The sequence below is a fragment of the Doryrhamphus excisus genome, linkage group LG5 (assembly GCF_037039965.1).
Source record: "Doryrhamphus excisus strain RoL-2023G ecotype Guam linkage group LG5, RoL_Dexc_Guam_v1.1, whole genome shotgun sequence".
Classification (NCBI taxonomy): domain Eukaryota; kingdom Metazoa; phylum Chordata; class Actinopteri; order Syngnathiformes; family Syngnathidae; genus Doryrhamphus; species Doryrhamphus excisus.
The window spans coordinates 22984276-23010387 of NC_136361.1; the positions used below are offsets into that span (position 1 = coordinate 22984276).

The window sequence follows — 26112 nt, forward strand, 5'->3', positions numbered from 1 at the left end:
TGGTTACTGTGTATTATCTTGATTATATTAACAATGTTTAACACCATACTGTTTCTTTGGCTGTCCAAATGGCGCCAGTCTCTGTCTTTTAGTGTCTGGCATGGACATTCAAGGTGCCGTTTATAAATGATTACGGAAATTTAAATATAGTTTTGTTGCACTGTTCAAGTTGGTCTTTGGTGCAAACCACAAGTAATTCTACATCATCCATTGTACTTGGTGTTTCTTATATTTTCCCTAAGATCATTAATACCCTGCCTCCTTGATAGTGGCTGTTCCCAGAGATAAGTCGTTTGATAGGACCCGTTCCCATGACGCTACAGAGATATTACACTGTGATGACAATATTTAAAATACAATCCAGAGGGCTGTAACTCATTTCCGACGCTTTCCCTTGTGCATCCCATAACACTTAAGATGAAAAGTGTTGATGTGTGGAAATAGAAGTAGCGTATCACGACACAAAGTGCATATGCAAATCAGCCCCTTAAGGCAGTCTTAGCTTGCAATGAAACTAATCTGACAGGAAGTTGATGTTTAAATGAATTAGCCAAAAGTTGATTCACTGAAATGATCAATACTTCTTCCTGCAGTCAGTCTCAATCTCACCGTGCTTGAGTTGGCTTATGGCATCCTCACACGACCTACTGCAAGAACCTCCATAAGGTGTCCTCAGTGATGGACTGCCGTGCCTCTGCAAATGGCTTCAGCGGCACCCAGAGGTCCATCATAGGGGCGTACATGTTATCCCTCAGCTGCCTGGTGCTCTCATCAGACGGCTGACAGGCCGCAGCATTGAATCCATCTTTATAATTTCTATACTGCTTATCCTGTGTGTGACTGGGACTCTCCTGGCTGATTTAGGGTGTGAATGCGAGTGTGAATGGTTGTCTGCTGCAAGCTGCAAAGCAATCCACGACATTCCTCACGAGACATTATGGATACTTTTTATTGCTTGGCAACAACTCACATCCTGGATGGTAGTCACATCTTCATTTGTCACATAATTGCATGTGTGACCTTGACGGAGGAGCGCCGCCTCGTATGGTGAAAGGCTGCCACTAAACTTTTGTACACACGTTTCAATCTCATCTACCAACAAAGCACAACACTTTTCCGCACCATTAAATGTTTGCTCTGCTAAGTGTAGCAATGCCCAGGAGAGGCTGAGGACACTCCGTTTCAAGGTGGTCTTAGCTGTGTGGAAAGGTGAGCGTGCGTCTCAGCGTGACAAAAATACTGAACACATAGCACACTGAAAATAGTCATGTTTGCTGGTTGGAGCCAATAGACAAAATATAGTTATGGAATAAGCTTGTTGTTTTGTTTGTAATAATTTCTTAATTACATTTTTTTTAAATTCAGCCCCTTAAAAAACAGTTGTATTATATCATTAATGTAATTTCCTCAACCATCCAAAGTTCATAGTTCATTTGTCTCATAAGATTGTGCATTGCAGTACTTTATAAAATATTTTATCAAGGAAAAAAAAGGTAATCCTTATACTGAATCATCAATTAATCTAATTTTACTGAACAAATAATTCCAATAACGTTGTACCTACATTCTGGTGGCATACCTATGTTTAAACTGCTTAAAATGAAAGTGATATACTACATTTTTAAGTGCGGAACTTTAGTTTTGTTACTCATGTTCCTGTACGAGCCGGATACTGGAATTGTCCGTCACAGAAAGCTGTCCCCCTTTTCCGCGTGTGGAGGATTGTTGGTGGTTTCCTTCCAAAACTGCTCTAATATTTATCGCTGTCATGGCTTCTACTGGCGGTACTTTGGATTCTCCTGTCAAACAGATCCAAATTGAGGGTTTGGTAAGTGGCACCGAATATTTATGTCCCCATTTTGTGCATTTAAAAGACTACATTTGTGAGAAACCGGCGATGAGGCTAACAGATGTGAATACTAGCTTTAGCATTAGCATTAGCAATACCTGATACCGGTTGCTTTAAATGATGATTTTTTTGTGATCATAAGTTTTATTTATGTCATCTAGAAAAAATAACATTAAACCCTGTTATGTTATTTGGGTTAGGGTTACGACGATTGACTTGTTTGTGAATCCTGCATGCGTTCTACTGTTCTGCAATAAATTAGCATAGCATCACAATTAAAACTACGAACTACTAAATCGTATCCCGGGTTATGTTTAAGGTTATTTTTAATATAGTATTTTAATAGTGTTTTCATTTATCGATGCTCAACATTGCGCAATTGTGACACATTACCCAATTAATTCATTAAAAAAATAAACAAACTGTACCAACAGCTATGTTTTTCATCTTTGGAATATGTAAATTAGGTTTGGGTACCTTGGCATATATCACAATATTTTTGGGATGTGTCCTCTCTGTGTTGAGTGTCTGTAGAGGAGCTGGGTATAAAAATAAAATGTTGCTAAAAGTTTAAAAAAACAGCAGAGATGAGGCTGCATGTTCTTTTTGTTCATCAGTGGCTTTCGTCTTGGAACTCTTCCATGCAAACTTCTAATGTGTCCCAATTAATATTTCATATTTCCTTTCAATCCTGATTGCTGAAAAATTGAGCAAATGTAGTGTAAATCTAAATATCTCAAAGTAGCCACTACCGTGGTAATATCACGTCACTAATTACTATTGCTCCCACGTCTCCTCTCCTCTCACCGGGTTCTCGATTCATGATGACACCATCTCCGAATGATTTCCACAGTGAAACAGCTGCTCTTTCATAGCTGATTTTAAGCTGCAGGTCTGGACATAACCTGGCTGGGACCAGGTTGTGAGTTCAGCCGAAGTTGCCATGGTGATGTAGCTACTTTAAAGATAGCCACCTTCCTTGTGCGGGCAAGACTGGCTTGACCGTGTCAGTGTGAGCCGTGTTTCTAAATGGGGGTGTCAGCTACTTCAGGGGACAGCTGCAGATAAATAAAGCAATAAGGTTTTGGCCAACTTTATGACTTTTTGTTTTATTTAAATTTGATGTCTGACAGTAGAAACATTTGAGGGAATGTTGTTTTGTCATCCATCTTGAAGACGGATGTTATTTTCCACAGACGGCAACGAGCCAAGGCTCGCCCTCTCACGGCGCCATATTTGCCAAAGGTGAAATGCCGAGTGTTGACTCTGTAGTACCGCTTTGTAAACAGCAGAGGACAAACTTGCTTCACTTTCATGTCGTTCCACTTGCCCCCCCACCCCCACCCCCCACTCCCTGCAGCCCCCAGTGCCACGGACACAAAGCAGCTCATTTACCCAGTGTGCCTCTACACAGGACTTAAACCCGCCCGCTGCCGCCTTCCTTTTATCTTGCTAATTAAAGGTGCCCCGGAGTCTTGGGACCCTAATTTCAAATCTAAATATTTCACCTCAACGTGTATTCGATAGAGCCCTAACGAGATTTCCCTTACTCATTCTCCCATTCTTATCAACCAAACTTTTTAAATTAAAACAGTACGACCTCAATTTGAGACTTTGCATTGAAGCAAAGGTGTCTGTTCCAGGTAGTGATATGAAATGTCTTTTGCCGTGTTCACTGATGTGCAACACTTGCTGGCGTATTGCGTCATGATCCGTCTGTCAGAGGTGCAGCTGCGGGTGCGCTGTCAGCAGCAACCCCGTTGCTGTGTTGGAGGAACTGTTTTGCCTTCATTTGAAGCCTGTCAGCAGTCGTGTTGCCACTAAAGCGGCAAGCTCCACGGCGAGGGCTTCCATCGCACACCCGTTAACATCAAACGCTTGCTGTATAAACACGTCTTTATTCCAAGCTGCGGTCCGTGCCAGTCAGGTAACAAGCGCCGAATAAAGCCACCGTACATTTTGGAAATGAGATTTCGGAGGTCTGAACTGTGGAGCATATCACTTTAGTACGTACCGGTGTTGCTAGCACGGTGCAGTAATATCTTGTATCTCCCAATAGAAGTTATAACATGATCACTATTGATCATATCATAATATTATAATACTATGTAATATTCCACCGCAACAATGTGCCAAAACGCCTATTTTGAAGTAAGTTTTCTATCTTTTTTATGACATGACACTTGTTAGATAGCAACTAGCAATTAGGGGGTGCTAATGGCCCTCCTACAAGTTGGTACAAGTCGTTCTATGACATCATCTAATTTACATGATTGGCTCTGACTGCTGCCCCCTGACCCGGAATCAGATAAGCAGGAAAAAGTAATGGGAATGGAATGGAATGGGCTCCAGGAGGAAGGAATAACGTGCAGGAGAAGGGAATGCAGTGCTCGACAATAACGATGGCCCGGGGCAAGTTAAAACAAAACAAAATTAGTAAATCCAATCAGTGATATTCCTGTCGGCCAAGTAAATCCAATCAGTGATATTCCCGTCGGACAAGTGCACTTTAGCATGCCATACTGTTTTTTAAAAGCGGTTCTTGTTGGGTGTTGGTAAAACACGGACTGCGAATTTGCAAACCAAAACCTCCAAATGGACCAATCAGAATTGTTTATTTAGACCCTGGTCCGCAGTCCACAGTCTATGGCAGGGGTCGGCAACCTTTACTATCAAAAGAGCCATTTTACCCCCTCGCTCACTGAAGAAAAATAGAATGGAGCCGCGAAACATAATTTAACAGCAGAATATAGGCGTTGCATAGCGGTCGAGTGGGTAGCGCGCAGACCTCACAGCAAGGACACCCGAGTTCAATCCCACCCTCGGCTATCTCTGTGTGGAGTTTGCATGTTCTCCCCATGCACGCCTTAAGAAATGTGTAGCAACATGCTCACATCCAGAGCAATTTGCTAGTCTCCCAAGATTTTGATTGAGGGAATTTTGGGATATCACAGTAGAGAAAAAGTGGAGTTGATCAAGTACTCTTGCTAGTATACGGCCTCACAGAAAGTCGGATTTTGTTCAAAAGATGCATATTTTCCTCATTTGGGTGTTAAAACAAATATTTGAGCATTGCAAAGGGAGCCACAACAAAGAGGCTGAAGAGCCACATGCGGCTCTGGAGCCGTAGGTTGCTGACCCCTGGTCTATGGTTTACCCACACCCGTTCTTGTTCGCGAACAACCAATCAGCGATCGTTTGACTACGAAAACATCTATAATGGCGTGACAGCCAACATCGTCTAATTCATCGTCTAAACCACAAGAAATGATTTAATCTTTATTTGAGATTCTCATGTGATGCCACAAAAATTAGATGATCTCATTATGGCAGTCTTTTCATTTTACATGGGGCAAGTAGTTCTCACCTTAAGGATTCCCCATGGGAAAGTAATTTTTGTTTTTAATGTATAGCCCTGGAATGTGTGGAAAAACCATGATAAACAAAACATATAGGTATATATGCATACATAGGACTACAAATGAACTTTCTTCTCTAGTCTCTTGTTGTTTTTGACTGAGCCACTTGTGAGTGTTTTGGGTCGGAGGCAGCAGTCGATAGTCATAGAGAAGAGCACTTGTCTTATTCATCACAGGCTGTCCCATTATAGTGTGTCTTTGAGTGGGGGCGAGCAGGCAGCCACAAATGAATAGTAGTACAGGAAACACTGAATAAAATAAAAAATCTGCCTCAAAAAGGTCACTCAGACTTCTGCAATATTTGAGAGACCCCAGCATGCTTTGCAAGAGCCGAGTTCAGCCGGCATCAGAATGTTAGCTGCTCGTACTTATTTTAGTGGCATTACCCCGACGCTCGTTCCAAAGTGAGAGCACTATGAGAACACACACAGGCCTCCAGCATCAACACAAGCACACTATTTTTTTCTTTTGTTTTTTAATTACATATTTGATTGTTTAATCTCTCTTCACACTTGCGGGAGAAAAAACAAATGAGACGCATCCAGCGGCACATCAACCTTTGCTGGCACGTTTGTAATTTGTGAATGTCTACCTCTTATTAACTACAGCGAACACTTTTCACATTTTTCAGTCTTTTTCATTTTATTTTCCTTCTCTTTAGTCCGGATTGTTTCCCCTCGCCGCTTCCATCCTCAGCTCCTTCAACCTAACACCCCCTTCTTCCTTTAAGTGCCTTGTTGACATAAGCACACGTGATGATTCCTCCAGGCACAGAAAATCCCACGATTATTTGGTGTAATTGAGGTACTGAAATTACACCAGGGCCCTAGACTGCGACTAAACGGTGGCGTTTTGCGAGTACAATTTGAGACATTGTGCTAGTGGAGCGCAGTCGGCCTTCTGTGCATGCCCCGGTCTCCATGGTGGGATGTAACCCGGAATTAATTATGGCCAAGTGGGTCACGTTTGTGTATGAATTGTTAAATGTTCACTGTGTGCACATTGCTGGTAGCTGTTCAAGCTATTCTGTGTCCGTGTTCAGTGGATGTAACTGGAGCTACGATCTGTATTGTTGCTGGCGAGCTCAAGGCTGTGGTGAAAAACAAACAAAGTACAGTTTGGAGTGGTCCATCAGGCCATACAGGTGAGAGTTTCTCCACCTAATTGAAGTTACCATACCGCAGTCATTTGCATAATGTCCCTCACCTTTTGGTGCTAAGTGCACTTTTGGATTGCACTATTTAAAGTAAATAATTAATCATGGCGTTTTTTATAGTGCATTGTTAACTATTTTTTTGTACTCATTGATAATTTATCCTTAAATATGTCAGCATTATTCATTTATGCCCGACTCCTTTCCAAAAGTCATTGGCAATCACGGAAACTGCAATTGCATCATCTAGTAGCCAGGTATTTATTTCGCAGTTACGCTGGATAAAGTTGCTGAGTCGTTTTTGATCGTATCGTTCTGTATGAACCAATATTGTCCTGGGATCTTATTGGCAACCGTGAATCATGACACGAATGGTTATTCCCGTTAGACAGATTTGATAGTAGAGCTGCAACAATTAATCTATGAATCGATGATAATCGAGTATCCAAATAATTATTTTGGTAATCGATTGTTTCATTCACTGAAAAAAAAGGAAAAGCTGTGGACATTTTGCCTTTTTCTGATACCTTGTGAAGCGAACCACTGCAGAGGTGTGTGCATAAGAACATTTCCACGCAAAGTATGGGATTTATCCACTTGTACTTGTACTTGTACTACATTCATACACACAAACACGAGATGTAGAACAGGGAAACTGCCCCTCCACGTAGAGCAGACGAGCCCATGCCAAACCCAAAGCCTGCCTTTAAAGTTTGATTGTTATTACTTATTTGTTGGTGATGCACATGTCCTCTCGCCCAAAGTCAGCTGGGATAGGCTCCAGCATACTCTAGTGAGGATAAGCGGCATAGAAGATGGATGGATGGTGATGCTCATGTAGCAGTCTGTGTCAGTGAGTGTTTGACGTTTGACAGCTGATTGTTTATGCTTCTCTACTTCAGTTCCTGCTAAGTGGTGGAAATTAAAAATGTGTTTTAAAAAAATCCAATTAATCATAAAAACAATCGACCGATTAATCGGTTATTCCAAATAATCGTAAGCTGCAGCTCTTGTTGATAACACAATGTGGCTCGTACAATTCCTTAACATGCACATTTGCACCTGAAATATGGAAGACATATTTCCATGAAAACCGAATATGCGTCATTACCATCCAAGTGACTGCACCCTCTCTAGTACTCCTTTCAGGAGGCTGACCCAGAAAGGTGTTATTGTAAAACACTGTTTTACCGAGGAGCTATGCAGGCACCATATTGTGTTCCTTTATAAACTGCTTGCTACATCAAACTCTGTATATAGACTTTGTAGTTTCTGAGGACATTGGGAGATAAAAAAAGCTCTAATTTCCAATTGGGGGCCCTGAAAAGAAAAACAATGACAGTGTGGGTTTGGCCCAAGGCGTCCATATTGAATTTTATTGAAAAACTTTCGAAAGCTTCACAGACCACAAAGTTTGGCCAATCTTAAACAAGCGCAGCACAGATGTCTGTACATCACAGAATGTGTCAGATGGAGTTTTATGTTGGAAACTTTTTTTCCTGCCACCGCCCCCATCAAATCTGCAACAAATTCACCAAAAGGAAAGCAACGGCGGATCTTTCCGCCCCTTGAATGTGACGTGCCAGCCTTCATATAAGGACTCCAGGTGCCTTCCTGGCGATATGCAAAAAGCTCTCGGTTGCTATGAAATGAAGAGAAAAGGTTCTAGACTATATTGTTACACCCCGTTTGTGTTGACATTAAAATCACTTTTTACAGCCAGGCTTTCAAAAGGGCCATTTGCTGTAGTGACTGCACTTAAATTTAATTGCAGTGTCTGTTCAATCAGTTGTCCATAATCTTTAAATTAAGTCTTTTTTATGGAGCCTGGCTGTATTTGCATTTAGCCTACGAAACTGTAGAGAACACAGAAGGACCCGAGTTGTCACTTAATGACTGAAGGATCATAACATTTTTTTCAGGTTGGCAGGTCTGCTAATGCTAATGTTGTTGTAGTCTTGTAAACCTGAACAGTGTGTGTTGTGGGTGGTAATATGACCCCTTTTGTCTGAGTGGAAGACAAGATTTATGGTACAAATTAAAGGCAGCCATTGGGGGATTTGAACTGCAATTGATTGTGCACAATTCAATTTGAAGCTTGTTGATTTATACCACGCTGTCCACATATCAGTCTTGTCTCTCCTCCCTACACGGGATGTGGGATGTGCACAATGGGTTAGTCAATTAAAAACAAATCTGGATGTGTGTGAAATGGGGGAAACGCATGACACTGGACTTAAAGTTACACCAACGTGGAAGCTTGAGCTACAATACCTGATGGCATTTGAACACCATCTGAACATATCTCCCATAGTGTAAAGCAGTTGAGTAATTTTGTACTGCATCTATTTAACCATACTGTGGCTCTTTCTTTACCCACTCAGATACCCTATCTTCTCCAAATTTATGGTACAGTGGACCCTCAAAACCCAACCACAAAACCACAGCGGCTGCTTCACCTTTAATTTGTTATAAGTTTGTGTTTTGTGTGCAATAGAGTCCAGTAATCCCTCGTTTATCATGGTTAATTGGTTCCAGACCTGGCAGTGATAAGTGAATTCCTTCTATATAAGTGGAATATTTTTGTAGTTATGGCATAGAAAAGCTGTTTAGGATGTTCTAAATAAGGTTTTAACATCATCAGAGCCCTGTAGACGTGAAATAGTAGTCTTGGCCCACATTAACTTTAGCATGTATCACCATAATAATGCTATAATTGTTATCTAAAAGGCTAACAACCTTAACCCATGTCATTAAATACACTCAAATTGTAAAGCACATTTCTTGGTAAATCGTGCAATACAGCAAGTGCATTTAGTGTCTACCAAACCGTGTGTTTTTTATTTTTGACTGGGTAAGCGTAGACGTGCTCGCTGATTCTGTCTCATGCTTCATGACACACTCTTTGTACTCCACTCTGTTTGCACTTGAGATGTTAGACCCAATTTGCTGTGTTTCCACCTTTTGATGTCACCGTTGCGTTGGAAACTTTGCATAGCATATTAGGGTTTCTTGCTGCACATCTGCTCTATTGGAACCAAACCACTTCCATATTGCAGAGTTACCTCCCCCAATTTCCTCGTCTGCCGTATTTGCTTCAGCCATGCTCACTTTCTCTCTCTTATTGTCTCTTGTTGCCTTTCTCTGGACCATGCTTAGGACCCTATGGAATATGTTTATTTTTTTCCAAAACTCTTTTTTTCTTTTACAATTCCGTTTTTCACGTTCTTTTTACCAGCATAGCATGTGCTTCATGGGTCAATGAACATACAGGGAGGGCCACCTGTAGGTTTACAGTTAATTCATTATCAGTTTCACCTCAACAGTCACGTTTTAGACAATCCTGACTGGTAGAAGTAGAATTAATTTCATCATAATAACTCTAAAGTACTATAAAATGTATCCAAATAACTGTTTAAAATGTAGTGTCGCTGAAACCAACCCCCATTGTCTTGTTTTGCCCCTTTTCATTGGGATTCCACAATCAGAGTCTTTACAACTTTAGCTACTGTAGTAACCCGCAGTGTTTCATCTTTGGAGTTCTGAGGGTCCACTCCATTTAGACGTAGCATGAACGGATTTCTTGTTAAAGATACATCAACAGTAAGAGGATGCAGACCTGTGCCGAGGCACCTGGGAAATCAAGCGGCGATTCTCTACCCGTTTTACACAGATCCAGACCTGTTCATGATAAAACACAATGTAAAAATAGCGTAGACGGGAAGTTGGAGACGGGAAACGAACAAAGCGAATGATTTACCCTTCAGAGATACCAGAGCTAAAGGTGAGAAGGTGATTGAGGGACAAGGTCTCGGTAAAGGTTTCGGCGCTACAGTGTTTCTTCTTGTCTTTCTTCCTTCTAATGTAGTTCACCTGTCTTTTCTCCTTGTCCTCACCAAGTCACCCGTCCCCCTTCCTCCTGACCTTTTCTTTAGACCCGCCTGCAACCTTTTATTCATCAAAAGAGCCCGGGATGGGAGGCAGGCAATGAGATTTGTTTTTCTCCTCACTCCAAGCCATATCATCTCTCCTCTCCCACCCCTAGCTCTTTTACTTGTAGGGTGACAGATCCAACACGCTAGCGGAATAAATCATGTGCCCAGACAGAGTGGTGTGTGTATGTGCAGCATGGTGGTGACACCACTGGGGTTCGCTCATGATTTTGATGGGTGTTTTTGTTGTTGTGAGCTCGGGTCCGGGACTGCCACCCTCTTCCACTGTATGTGTGTATTATTAATGCCTTTTTCTATGACCTGCCCACGCTGTTATCACTGTGATTTATGCTCCACACCCTCCACACTACGCTTTCAGCCTGCTGTTCTCTACCTTTTCATTTAGACACTTTACCGTATTCTTAACTCTTTGGCTTAGCTTGTTTGCTGTTGCTAGCTGGCTTGTGTGTGTGTGTGTGTGTGTGTGTGTGTGTGTGTGTGTGTGTGCTGAAATAAGCCGCAGCCTACCGCTGCTGGAACTGGTGACACAGCATTAGAGGTTAAACGAGCCTTTCAATCATGTGGAGGCTTTTCCTATTGGCCCATTTTTATCTGGCATTAAAAATTAAATGCATACAATGATGCATGGAGGCCGTGCCTGGATGAGGCACAACGATCTGGGATATCGGACTACATGTCCAAATAATACCCTCCCACAGAAGGAAGGTAACATTTTTCTTTAAAGTTTCATTAGATTCATGTCTCCTTCTAAATGTGTGCAGCTCTTCCCTCTCCAGTACCGCTCCGAATCACCCCCCCCCCCCATGCAGCAAGTTACTTAAGTAACATCACTTTTCTAAATGACATGATTATGTTACTAGCATGGCCCTTACATCATGACTGTTGACTTGGTAAGCATATAGTGTTTCATTCAGTCAACTCTACATTGAAAACGATCACATTCTATACCTACACCTACCCTTTTTATCCCACTGATTCCAAATTATCTGTCTGATCACCAATCTCACATAATTGCAGTAGTTGATGTGGAACGAACCTATCCAACCCTAAACCTAACCACCACTTGTTAGTTCCTCACTAACTACTCTAAATGTATGTGTTATTAGTTCGTACTCCTATTAGTTAACTACTCTACTCCTTAGTTCCTGGTTAGTTCTTTATTACTTCCTCGGTAACTACTCTAAATGTATGTGCCTTGGTCATTAGCTTCTCATTAGTTCCTCAATAACTACTCTACTCATTAGTTCCTGTTTAGTTCTTTATTACTTCCTCGGTAGCGACTCTAAATGTATGTGCCTTGGTCATTAGCTTCTCATTAGTTCTTGGTTAGTTCTTTATTACTTCCTGTGTAACTACTCTAAATGTATGTGCCTTGGTCATTAGTTCCTCAATAACTACTCTACTCCTTAGTTCCTGGTTAGTTCTTTATTACTTCCTCGGTAACTACTCTAAATGTATGTGCCTTGGTCATTAGCTTCTCATTAGTTCCTGGTTAGTTCTTTATTACTTCCTCTGTAACTACTCTAAATGTATGTGCCTTGGTCATTAGCTTCTCATTAGTTCTTGGTTAGTTCTTTATTACTTCCTCTGTAACTACTCTAAATGTATGTGCCTTGGTCATTAGTTCCTCAATAACTACTCTACTCCTTAGTTCCTGGTTAGTTCTTTATTACTTCCTCGGTAACTATTCTAAATGTATGTGCCTTGGTCATTAGCTTCTCATTAGTTCTTGGTTAGTTCTTTATTACTTCCTCTGTAACTACTCTAAATGTATGTGCTTTGGTCATTAGCTTCTCATTAGTTCCTCATTAACTACTCTACTCATTAGTTCCTGGTTAGTTCTTTATTACTTCCTCGGTAACTACTCTTAATGTATGTTCCTTGGTCATTAACGTGCCTCCTGTAGCCGTGGGCCTCGTCCTTTAGTTACATCTTACTTCCACATCATCAGCCGGCATCCTGAGACCATCGGTTCCAGTAGCTTTGCTCTTTTCTCCGGCAATAAGCAATTTCTTTGCAGTTTTTCTCCAGCCCTTATATTAGGGGGTTGACTTCCCCATACCCCTGCTCTTTTTTTCAGTGCTTACTATGTTGGAACACAGTGGTATTTTATGTTCAAGCTGCAGAGAGTGACTGCATGGCACTCTGTTCCCACTTTTTGCAGAACTGCTAGCAAACTGCTATTCAACATTAACAAACATCCCATAGACACCTCAAAATCATTGAAAATATTCTGGATCTCCTCAAAGAAAGAAATCACCCACTGAAAGCATTCTTTGAAAGTATTCTTCCTGGCTTACTTGGGACGAGCGGCCAAGTACATAGGACCGACACAGACACCATTCGCATTAATTTTCACACCTATGGGCCGTTTAGAGTCTCCAATTAGCCCATCACTAATGTTTTTGAGATGTGGGAAGAAGCTGGAACACAGGAAGAACATGCACCGGAGATTCAAACCTGGATCTTTTCACGGTGATGCAGATATGCTAATGACTAATCCTCCATGCTGCCCCCCTGTAGAAGTACTGCAATATTAATGACATTGCGTCTTCACTTTACACAGGTGGTGCTGAAGATCATCAAGCACTACCAGGAAGAGGGCCAGGGCAGTGAGGTGGTTCAAGGTGTCTTACTGGGCCTGGTGGTTGATGACCGGCTGGAAATCACCAACTGTTTCCCCTTCCCGCAGCACACTGAGGATGATGCTGACTTTGATGAAGGTATGGAATGTTTTGGTTTATTGCATAGTTGTGCAACTGGAAATAAACGAATGCTTCGCAACTTTCTTCACTTTAATGCTGCAACTATCAGCAATAACAAGAGTGAGATTTACTTTTACCGTTGTTGTACGGAGGTAAGTGCTTTTTTTGTATTTTGTTAACAGATTGAATAGTGCAGAAAAACAGACCGCAGTAACAAGGCAGCAAGTGGGAGGAGAAGAGGGTGTAACAGGGATGTCTGCATCGGCTTTCTTTGGCATTCATCATCTTGGTGTGCACAAATGTTTCTTTACTGGTTTTTAATGCCCAATGCCCAAGTAATGCCTCAAATTATTTTCAGTGTTTTCAGTTTGATCCCGTTGCTTGAAAATGTCCGTCACCGTGGCTGAGATATCTCAGGTTCTACGTGCTATTCAGCCTTTGGAATAGAAGAACCGGAAGCAGTAGCCCGCTTCGCATTGCCAGCAGTAAGTGGTGAACCACTGCCAAGGCTGCCCTTTGTCACTGGCTCCGTTCATAATTTTTATGGACAGAATTTCTTGGCACAGCCAAGGCGTTGAGAGTGTTCCAGATTGCATCTCTGCGATTTGAGGATTATTTGGTCCTGATGGGGATGAGGTTTTGCGTTTTTACCCCATATTAGGTGTCATGTCATGTATTAAAACTGGCTTCTACTTAAACGTTCTGCCACTTATTCAAAACGTAGGTTTTAATTGTTTTTCATACACTATACTTAATATAATGGTAGTTTTTTCAGCTTAAGTAGCTTTAATTTGTCTCCTGGCTGGCCCCTTTTGCTGGGTCCCTCTCCTTGATGTGTGAATTTAATGAAGATTACATTAATGAAGATTGCTGGATGCATAGAAAGCCTGCTTCATTGATCAATCAATCAAACTTTACTGCCAAGAGTGATCTAGTTTTTAGGTGCCCAATACTGTATGTATGAATCTATGCGGGGTTCTTATTTCAGGTGGGTGGTGAGGACAATAATTGTTTTTGTTGACGTCTTTCCCCGATAGCTTTTGTTATCAAGGTTTCCTTGCCGTCCGACCTCATGCCTTCCTCCATCAAGTATTGTTACTGTTGCCTTATTTGCCGCAGGCAACACAGAAGTAGAGAAACTGAGCAGATGCAGCCAATTGAGATTCAAAGAAAGGATAGAAATCTCGCCTTGACTCGCCTCCATGGCTACTAAGCAAGATGATGTAAAGGTTTCCCGAGTAGTTTGCATATTTAGGATGGGTGTCATGGCGCGTTGAGTTGTTAGCTTTGGATTCTCTGGCATGTTTTTAATCACAGAAACAGCATTTGCACTGAGATGACTATCTCAAACTGACGTTCAAAGGATTCTAAATGTAAACAACCAATCAAGACAGAACTGTGCTCCAATGGAGTGGCTGCTGAGGCATTGTAGTTGGTACTGGAAGTTCACGTCACAAATTGAGATGTTAACAACAAAATTTACTTTTTTTTATGCACGACAGCATTTTATCTCCGTAATCACAGCCACAGATAGACTTTAGATTATGTCCATGTAAACAAAACATGAAAAATGGATTTCATGCATTTAAATGATGTTGTATCACAACTGACCAGCCCCCTTTGACTTTCTGGCCTGGGTACTCCGTGGTATGTTGTTGTTGCCGTTTTTTCTGTACTGTTATTGGGAGAGGTTCCATTGATCTTCTGCAGAGAGCAGAGTGACGGGTCTCAAACAGTTGTAGCCTAATCTTGGAATAATTTTTGATCATAAGATTACAGATAACCCCAATGTTTGTCTATTGGAAAAGCACAACTTATTAGTATCACTAGGATATTGTGAACAGCCAGCAGCAACTCAACGTTTTGGCATGACTACCATTTTGATGAAAATATACCCCGAGAATCGTTTCTTGGCTTTCCTTTAGCTGAGAGCTGTTACTCCGCTTCTGGAAACGAACGAAATGTTTTGCTGCGACATTGAGTTGGTCATGCCTGGCGCCATGAACTGTAAATGTAATGTTGACTAATTTACCTTTGGTTTTCAAAAAACATAACAATGTAGAACATCATCACAAACAATACACAACAGTCGATAAATCATGTCAGTGATTTGTCCATCATCAAACCCAAATTTTAATTACTGGTCGATCTGCTATCTCCACCGCTCCCACTGGTCGTTGCTACATCTGCGTGTCAATGTTGGATTGGTGCACCTCACCTTTTCCCACTTTGTGTTGGCAGCTGTAATTAGGCCTGCTGGCACTGCTTGTTACTGCATTTGTTTGACATTTTATTGTGCAGTCATCTCATCTGCGAATGTAGCGTTACAGTGATATTATGCAGAGGCTGTTGGCGCTTTCTCCCTTTTCTTCACTCTGATTTACCAGTAGCAAGCAGCATTAATAATGTCTTTGCATAATTCACTTGGAAATGCGCTACATGTGTGGCATAATTCTTTTGGTCCAACCTCTGATGTCAATGTGTTATTTTCCAAGGGAGTGTTAGTAGTAGCTTTGACAAGCACCCACACCAGTGGAGGTCTGCTTGTACAGTGCCAAACAAGTCTTGTAGGTAGGTAGGTACTTTATTCATCCCCATGGGGAAATTCACATGTTCCAGCATACTTAGTAGAAGTAGAATATTTAAATAATAATAAATAATAGTGAGTCAAGTCAATTAAGTCCTTCCATAAATAGCTTGTACGTGTGTATTTTGTCAATCGGCAAAGGTCTGTTAGATGAGAATGGCACACCTAGCTGATCTGTACACACAATGTCAAAAGGACTGGAAAGGATGTGACTGGGTGCCCAAGTGTGGCTGTGGCTTGAGATTAAGCTACGGGTGTGCTATGCTGTTTTTCATCAACGGGTGCCAGTGTGGAGCCACTGCTGCAGCACAGATGAGCTGTAACGTGACAAATATGAGTGAGCGAGGGAGAGAGTAATTGAGCTCATGTGGAAAAATAGGCCTTCAGTAGGAGCAGAAAAAAGCCTTTACGGAACCCCGGTGCACATGACCTTGCATAGGCTGACTTTGTATCATGGACAAATGTATGGAAAGATGTGTAGGATTTCATACACAAACCCCCGGGCTGTGGTATGCATTTGATGCACACAAGTGGCATGGTTAATTCAGCAACTTTTGATCCTCCTGATGGTGTGTACTGCATTATCATACCATGTCTGTATATACAGTATACAGTGTGTAGCTTGTATGTCATATTCATGTTCCTCTCAGCTTGTAACATTGGGCAGCAATGTGAAATATTTGCTCATAGCTGAAAATGCAGCTCATCAAAGAATTGCATTACATTTTTTTTTTTACAATTAAATTGACATCACTCGTAACTTAATTGAGAATTTGTCTGCACTTGGCTCATTTGAAACACTCATGACATGTATTCATATTTGAGTTCCTTCTGTCACACGTTTACTTTGAAATCAAATCCAAGGCGACACATTTACCCCTGGCATAGAGATCCAGGAGTGCAGAGCACCTCCACAAGCCCGGGGAGTGTACTTTAGCATCACTGTAGAAGGCGCAGTGCAGAAGGGAGTCATGACTGGCGACAGTGCTTAGAAACCAGAACCTGGAGACAATAGGTGTTGTTTGGTAACACTATTGCCTGATATACCTCAAACACCGGCGCCCAAAGGGTATTCTGGGGGCCATTTGCAGACCACACATTTTTGTTCTTTTGGCCGTGGCACCTTGTAGAAATGAAATATACCAAAAAAATAGAGCAAAACCATATTGTGACCTTAGCACTGAGGTGCTAAGGTCTTCACTCAAGTTCACCCATCTTCAAATGAGTGAGGGAGGGTCTTAGTAATCCCCCTTTTTATTGGTTGTTTAGCCACATAAAAAAGAATCTCATCCATCAACAGCAGAAGATTAAAGGAGCGTATATTCTGGGGTTCTTCTTGGGTTACTAAAAAAATAATCAATGGCAAGATGGAGACAGGCAGTGGACCTACTACTTCATCTGTTGAAAATGCTAATTTTTCACCTGAATTGTTGCTTGATGAACCAGCCTCCTGTCAGGATTCAGTAGTGTATCACTAACCTTAGGCTAAATGGATAATCTAATTAGCTGCTTAGCAATAGGACACTGTCCTTTATGCAAATGTTAACTATATATCCCACCAGACCGCTTAGATGCTGATGTGGTCATTGCTCATCAAAGTTCATTTCTGACCTCCTTCATGCTATGACGGCAGTGGCAATCATTTGGGAATTCTAGGATGGGAAGTGTGCTCTGCTGCCGTGTCTGTGGACTTTTTGTTTGAAATTACAAATGGTTTCAAATATAGGATTATTTAAATGTAATGTACCACACAGTGAGCATATAGTGATTTGTTTGACATTATAATGTACATGAACTCAACATTGTATTGACCATATTTGTGACATGGCGTCTGTTTTAAAAGCATCCAGATCCAAATTAGACACGAATGCTCACCTTTTTTTCCTCTCTTTAACTCACTGCAGGTGAGAGCTGCCTTTGCCTTTCTCTCCCTATTTCCAGCAACTCACTGACGCTGCGTCTTTTCCTTTGCACTTTTCTTTATTGCTTCTTTAAGGTCTCTCCATCTTCCCTCTCTGCCACGATAGTCCGACTACCCCCTCTACTTAAAAATCCCCTCCCTGTCCCCATCACAGCCTCAGTAGAATTCATTTAGAAACATACCGGCGGTAAGAGAAATTGTCAGCCTCGAACTTGTCTCACTGGGCTTCTTTGATTGTTGCGTTCCGTTTTGATTGTGCTGATCTTGATAGGTAGCTTTGAGTGCATAATGTGGACTGGCCAAAAACACACTGAGGGCAGATTGTTTCAGTATCTCATAATAAGGTATGACATTGATCCCTTGACAGGGAAAATAGCGTTTGTAGCAGCATTTTAGAGATGGACTGGATTAGACAATAACATTTACATTAAAATATGCACCATATTTTATGTGCAAATATGATCAAAGCAGACCGATGGAAGGAATCATTACCAATAACTGGAAAGATGTCTGCAGTCTATAAAATGGGAAGGAACAAATTTTTATGGATAAAAATAGTACACATATGAAATAATAATAATGTTATTGGAAGCTGCTCTATTGAACTACTTACTGATGGTAGTTTGTAAACAATAAGCACTGGCTAGCCTACCGGGTTAGTGCAAAAATATGTAATACAATAAATGTTGTTTTTTTAATTTCCTACAAATACAGTGGTGTGAAAAATACCCTTCATGACAAGTGTTTGTAACATTTAATTGTTTGTTACAAAAAAGATTTTCACACCACTGTATGTACGTTCCACAGCACATTTTTGTCCTGAAACACCAGACAAACTAATGGGTTGATTTTGTCCACACCTCAGCCAAACTTGCATTGGTCGGGTTTGCCAAGTCCTTTGTCCCGGCTGTGCTTTCTTCCTCTTGTGTTGCGATGATACAGTAATTACATTTTGTATGTGGGCCACAGTAAGCCTTTTTTGGGCTCTTTTGAGGTAAAATCTATCAAATGCAGTTCAAACACAATATACGCCTTGATGTCACTATCATTGGGGATGAGATTGGGTCTTTCACCTAAACAGCAAAAACAACCCCAGCAAAATCTAGACAAGGAAAACCCATTGCACTAGTACTCATTCTCACAGTGATTCTCACTGGTTAGGAATCACTGGTGTCGATAAACAGAAAACAGGAAGTAGATATTCTTAGCATTAACACTCCAAGCAACATAATCATTCAACGATTAAATGGTTTATATAATTCACACAAACAATGAACACATCGTTATTGTCTGTTGTGTCAGAGCAAGTCTTAACTTGGACCGTGTTCTCCGTGCTGTTCACATGATGATGCATTCAAGAGGACTTCATAACTCTTAATGTACTATTAAAGTACTATTTGCTGCATTGAAGTATGCTCAGAAAGCCCTGAAAATACACCCAAAACATGTTAATTGAACTTAAATTATGCGGTGTCTCTGAATGCAGACCCTTCTTGCCCATAATAACATGGTAAAAGTGTCATTCAGATGTTCTGCTACGATGAAAAGGACTAGTGTTTGACAAATAGATGATCAGATGTAGTATCTTTTAGCTTGACTTAAGTTTCCACCTCATTTGGAGCTATTGATACATATAAATATGTATGGTTGTTTCCTGTCTGTTGGGTTCTGTTAATAAAATGCAGTAGAAATGAGCATATTTCTGACATAGTTTCATCATGATGAATTCATTTTAATTGATAAACATTTTTGAAATGATAAGCACCATCAACAGCCCTAGTTATTTTACATACTGTAGGTGTTTACTTAAAAGTATTTTCTAATGTTGCAACCTAAGCAACATCACAGCCATCATAGGAATCTGTTTCATTTTGACATTTCAACTAAAAAATTATTACCAGCAGACAGTGAAATGATTACAAAAGCAGTTGAAATAAAATTAATTTCAGAATGTTCAAATAAGTCATGAATAATAAAATGTCAAACACAGTTTGGTCGTGTGGTCAAAGTTTAGAGTGAGTATGCAAGAAAGTAAACTTCTAAGGAAAAAGCCAAAGCTATGAAATCTTGGACGTTAATGCACAAACAGAACTAAATAAGACCAGTTGAATCAGCAATTTTCTGGGGGTCCTGCTAGGTTAGCCCGCAATTTTAGAGTCTTAATTGTCATCTGCAGCAGGCGTCTTCACCGCAGGTTAATTGAAGTCAGAGGATTAAAATGCCTCTGCCATGATCTCCCAACTCCGTGCTGTAAATACACTGTTCAGTATGCAGTAAAGGGTTTGTGTGGGGTTTATAAAAAGTTGAGCCTCCCCTCTTCTGATGGGGGTCTTTGCTTGGGGTTTGCCCTTCAATAGATCACTGCACCTGCCCCAAATGGGAAATTGATTTCCTCCATTTTTTCTTGTTCACTCTCAGTAAAGCCAATTAGAAATCACTTGGAGGTCCTGTATTCAAGATGGTACGCTTTCACTCGGTATGTCTCCTTTTTTAACTGTACTGCAGATCTCGGGTTGTCGCTTAGCACTGAGCCGGAGCTCTATCAGATTTTGAATCCTCACCCTGCATTATAAATCACGGGTGCGGGTCCCCCAGGTGCAGTCACCATTTCCATCAGTTCCGCTGTTTTATTCATCTGCTCCTTTGTCTCATCACGATTCCGCCCTACATTAAATTTTGTGTCTGTGTGGGGGTGATAGGCAAGAAAGGAAGGTGACAAGGACGAGACGAAATGAAGAGGCCTGCGGATGGCTCCATGGTACGGTATAGGAGATGTGTGGTGGAGTGATGAGCAGAGGAGAAGAGAGAAAGTTATAGGGCGGAAATAAGGGCAACCAAGCAAAAGATTGCAAGTTGGTGCAGGCGCGAGGAGAGGAGAAATGGAAAAAGATAGGCCTCCAAAGTAAACAGCTGTTAGAGAGGTACAAGTCTCAGAACAATTGGGTCAAAGATGGAGGAAGATGCCATGAGTTGCTGTGGGAGTGGCATCGAATGGGCGAGCGTAGAGGATGAAACCATTTCTGGATCTTAATGCTTAGCAATAAATTGTACTATCATGCGGAGAACAGTAAACACGGTAGTTGACCAGACAGTAAAACATGAACTTTCCCTGTGGTGACAAGAAATGTAGTATATGTTCAGTCAGTCTTTTCAATCAGTTTCTCAACCGTCGCTGAAATATCTGCTACTTTTCGTCACAAAAACCATCACGCGGTGTGTTTTGGTTTTTAAGCTCAGTGCTTGTATGTGCCTGAATGCGTTGGGCAGCCCACTGCAGGTCTCGCTTAACTAAGATTAATTGCACCAAATCCACTGTGCCAGGTGGAACATGGACCAAGGTGGCTGCGTTCACACAAACACAGTCGCTAACAAATAGGCACACAGATCCCATTATACCCTTGCTGGCGAAAATTAGCCTTGTGCCTCTCTTGACACCTCCGGGTAGACTGCAACTCGATACCACCATTTACTTCCCGACAACTTGCACATTTATCACTGTTCTCTCCAACAGATGAATGTGTGGATGGGCCAAATAAGTTGACAAAAGAACAAGCTATGTGCTTTCTCATATTAGCATTAGCTGACCTTCAACACAAGAAAGTGTGTGTCCTGTTTTTAAAGGATGTGCGTGACAGGGAATGTCCTCAGTACAAGGGTGGGTGTAGTGAATTCATTGTTCAAGAATGTCCTTCAGTTAGTCGTATCGTCAATAATCACCGTAACCAGACTCCCCAAATATGAGCATTAAAAGAAATTTACAGACTCATGTCAAGGTTTTTCAACCTGTTAAGTACAAGTACTAAGTGCTAACTAGTTATCATTCAGTTTATTTAGTCTAAATTTAAGGATGCCTTTGAAACTGAGTGGAGAAGGACAAAAGTAAAAAAACAGAAATGTACCACTTTCACACGGACCGGGAGGAGAACCTTATTTCACGCTCTGCATCCGTGGTTGCAATGTCTCATCAGTGTGGCATTACTGACACCCGGTGACCAGAATACCACATATATTTTTAAACTAATAATGGGGCCTCAGTCGGCCAGGAAACAGCGATCATTTATTAATACATTATTGAAAAACACGATAGAGTGAGGGAGCGATGTTGGTGCAGTGTTGTAGCAAGGGACAACTGTATACGGTACCCTTTACATATTGTATATTGTATGTGTGCAACTGTGCTTCCAGCTTCATTTCTTTGTAGTGTTTTTGCTGCTGAGAAGAGTGTACTGTATCGGTCTTGGACAAATAGTTGTGTGGAGGAGTATTTCAATGCTCGGTTCAGAGAACAATTTACTGCATTGGCTGGAGCTTCACTGTGATGAGCAATATAAAAAAATACATTTCGCTGTAAAGTCAGGCATTTATACAAAAACTACTCTTGTTATATGTTATGCTCCATAAAAAGTAGATGCCCTGCGTCTTTTTGTGACATAATGCAAGCTTGTCAACAGTGTTTGGTTTCAGGGATGCCCTGTGGCATGTCACACAGTGTTAGAGCTGGTGCGAAACAAGCTTGCAGCTTTTAACTGTTTAAATGGCTTTTGCCAAGCGCTTAACTTTTAAAAGCATTCATTGTCTCTTTAAAGATATACTCCCTCTGTTTGGTGACACATGCTGAGGTTTTATTTGTTCCGGAAAAACACTGTGCCACGTTACTGTTTCACCAATTCTGCAGGGGATATTCTTGAATTTTGAGTTGATCAGAAAACATTGTCTTCCTGTTTCCTCCACTTGTCAAAATTTAGGCTCAACATACAGAATATTAGTAAGTTGGTCAAGGCAGGTGTTGTGTTATGCAGCGATATTGGTATCTCCATTTCAGGCCAACAAGACCAGCTTCATATCTAAAATAATCCAAAACAAGGCTAATTTTAGTTAATTCTCAATGGTCATTTCATTAGTGTTGATATACTGCTGGTATTGGCATCTATATAGTATATAATTTAGTCTTTCCAGACTGTTTATTAAATTACACTTTCCCCTGCCACCTCTTTGTGTGTCCTCCTTCACAGTAGTCCACCTTGCATTATAGCACGGTTTGGCTGTAATATTTTCGTTGTGCGACACTAAAGTTTGTGAGTGAAGGTCTGTGGTAGTTTTCATCTCTTTTTAATCTTTGCAGCTATTTTTTTCCTAGCCACCATTTAGTGATGCCTGGAAGCCACCATGTTCTGAACGTACAGCTGCTTAGTCAGCCGTTTGTTAAAAGCAACTGTATCTGTTTCGTGTGTGTATGTATGCGTGCGTGTGTGTGTGCGCGCGCGCGAGTGCACACACGCATGCAAGTGTGTGTGCACACTTTGTGCCCTCAAAAGGAGAGGGACTCCGAGTGAATTAAAAAGGTTTTTCTTGGTGGCACTTTGAGGCTCACTCAGGAGTGCGCGTGTTAGTTCAAGGCCTAATTGGCATATTGTTTTTCATGCTACTGAGGCAAAAGAAGCGTGACATTATGAATGTGAATGAGATGGCACCTGGAAACTTGTGTAAGGTGTAAGGTTTTGTCTACTTTTTTGTTACGTTTCTGTCTATTCTCCATGGCGGTTCAGACACGGCCAGCCTTGATTGAATGTGATGTCCAGTACGCATTGGCAGTGTGGGTGGCGTTGGAAATGAAATGAAATTTTGATGGAGCTTGAAGGCTTTTCATTTTAAACAGAGAAAGCAAATCAAAACCAGAATTTTGGTTGAATAAATAAATTGGGATTGGAATGAATTGGTTACATCTGCAGCCATCCGTAGGCCAGAGATGTCCAGACTTTTTCCAGCAAAGACAGCATATATTTATGCAGGCTGTTTATATTTTGTAATAACGTTAAACAAAACATACAGTACAATTAAAGACAGTTTTATATTTAACAGTGTCAAAGTTCAAGTAGTGCTTTAAAGCTCAGTTCCTCCCATTTTTGATGTAGTTTTTCCCCATCCATTTTCTAAGCTGCTTATCCTCACCAGGGTTGCGAGGGTATGCTGGAGCCTATCCCAGCTGACTTTGGGCAAGAGGCGGGGTACACCCTGGACTGGTCGGCAGCCAATCACAGGGCACATATAACCATTCACACTCACATTCACACCTACGGACAATTTGGAGTTTATTGCCAACCTTAACACACCAACGGCAGTGTTTAATGCAAACACACGTCGCTGTCAACTCCAGCACCAACTGCACGAGCTGCTCGTCCTGCAATCACAGTCTCGCCGAGGTGCATTCATGAACATCGGGAATTCTGAACATCAAAAAACAGAGGGATTTTATTAGATTGCTGCATAATCTGCAGCCACAGATTTCACAGACTGCAATAATCTGCACAGACACCGCAGCAGGAAGTCAGGCACCGGAGCGGCATTTCAACCTACCCTGTCTGCCTTACATCGGGAGCGGGAGTCTGCTACCTAACTGTCCATGTCAGACAGCCTAGTATGTTTTCAACTTTTTATCTGCACAGTCCACTGATTGCAGATGGGAATGTGCTGGACAGCGGAAGCATCCGGAAGCTGAAAGGTAAACAGAAATAACAAACAACAAGTACATGTCTGGTGGCAGAGTACGCTAGTTGGTTTATTCACACAATAGTAGAATGCAGTTCAAGTTCCTCAAACAGTGGGATTTAATTGTGGTGCTTGATACAAATAGTAAAAATCTTTTTTTTTTAAACTATCCATGCATATCCATGTGTTTCAGGTATTCTAGTGCCATTGAAAACACAGAACCCAAGGGACCTAAACAGCACTGCTTGGTGGCTGCAGGCCTTTAGATGAGCAAGATTTCCTCATCATCGTGTGCATGCATGCATGCGTGCGTGTGTGCGCGCGTGCACGCGTGTGTGGAGACTTTCCAGGCATGATCCCTTAAGTGTGACAAGGTGGTGATCTGAATGTGTTGTGACAAACAGTTACGTGGATCTTGACTTTTAGAGACAGAGGCGCGCTCACACACACATCTTGCCTTCACCGAAATGTTGTGGCCTGCAGCAGCATGCAAGGTCTGAAGCAGTTCACCTCTTGTGTCATTGACTATTAGAGTATGGACTATCTGTCTGGTTCATTGCACAGACACACAGCCATGCCCGTTGCTGTGTCAAGCGTGTTTAACCACACACACACACACACACATGTGCTCACGGGCTGTGTGTTTTTGGTTATTTCTTGTAACACTGCTGCCCCAGGGTGAGATTTTACCTTCCAGCTGATGAGTACCAAGACACGCACACACAAACTATTTTCAGTATTGTCAAATGCGCACCCCCGTTGTTTTGCACTTTTACATCATTTTTGGAGCCGACACACACACACACGCCCAGGCAGATGCACAATCAAGCAGCACTAGGCGAATGGAGTGCCTCGTTCCCCGCCCGGCCTTAAGACCCACGTTGATTGATAGGAAAGACTCCAGGGCACAAACATGGGTGAATAGCAAATGGAGGCGCATGCCTTTTGATGACATTGTCAAATGGTCAGACGGCTGATTCTCAAGCTAATATTACCTCGGAAATGTCTTTTTTTTTGTAGACACAATAATGGGGACAAAAATATTTCCAACAAACGTCTTGCTTTTTAAAAGTAATTTAGCCGATTCTGTCTGATGTAGGATGACGAAAGAATTGCCTCAGTTTGTGGGTCATTTACAAATTCAAATGTACTTGAACTCACTGGAATGCTTTTGACCAAACGTGATGGGAGTCTTTCCCACCGTCGAGCACTTTATTTATTATTCATCAGTGCATTACTTCTGTTTCTTCAGTTATCTAGGAGTTCTCGGCACTCTTTACAATTCCCCTGACCTGGAAGCTTAGGTTTTTATCTGTTCATCTTACCGCTTCAGCTTCTTTTGATACCATTGGGCAATTATAGGTACACACCGGTTTGTATGTTTTTTGGTTCATTTGCTGTTTACGTGTTCTTCCTGTATTTTTATCACAAAATGTCCTTGTTAGCATCCTGTTAGCATGCCGTTACATGGAAACAGAAACTGGAAACAGGCTGTCGCCTGTCTGATGTCATCAGTAGTCGACTCACAAAAATGTTAAAGCACTCGTTTTTGTAGTTTTTAAATCCATAAAACAATATTAAATGCATATACAGTACAAATGACAGGTATGTATTGATATTTCAGGTTACTTTTACCTTCATTGAAAATGCATTTACATGATTTCAAATCAGAAAATTAGATTTGGTTAGTGTCCATCAGACCTTCTGGTACGGGTTAAGGACTCTAACCAAGGTAAAGATGTTATGTAAGGTCTACCTGAAGCACATGGGGTGTACTTGTGTGTTTTGTTTCACATAATAGCCATTAATCTCTTCAGTTCATAAAGACCAAATTTGAATAGATGCTCATACATAAATGACCACAGTCAAGAATTAGCTTATATGAGCCAAAACGTCTCTTTGAAGCGCATTTGTATACAGATATGGAACTAATTGATTCTTTGTACTATCTGAACCGTGTGGTTTTCTGCCAAAGTGTTGTCGTGCCACTCGGCGTTGGAGCACGCGTGCACACGTATTTCCACCTCTATCAGATGGTC

General features: G+C 41.4%; 1 protein-coding gene across 1 annotated transcript in view; it reads left to right on the forward strand.

Moving 5' to 3' along the window:
• Positions 1-1665: 1665 nt before the first annotated feature.
• Positions 1666-26112, forward strand: part of LOC131105165 (eukaryotic translation initiation factor 3 subunit H) — a 43558-nt gene continuing 19111 nt past the window's right edge. The window contains exons 1-2 of the mRNA XM_058053014.2: positions 1666-1828; positions 12941-13097. Of these exons, the coding sequence (XP_057908997.2) occupies positions 1769-1828; positions 12941-13097 (217 nt within the window). The 5' untranslated portion in view covers positions 1666-1768. The remainder of the gene's footprint in view (positions 1829-12940; positions 13098-26112) is intronic.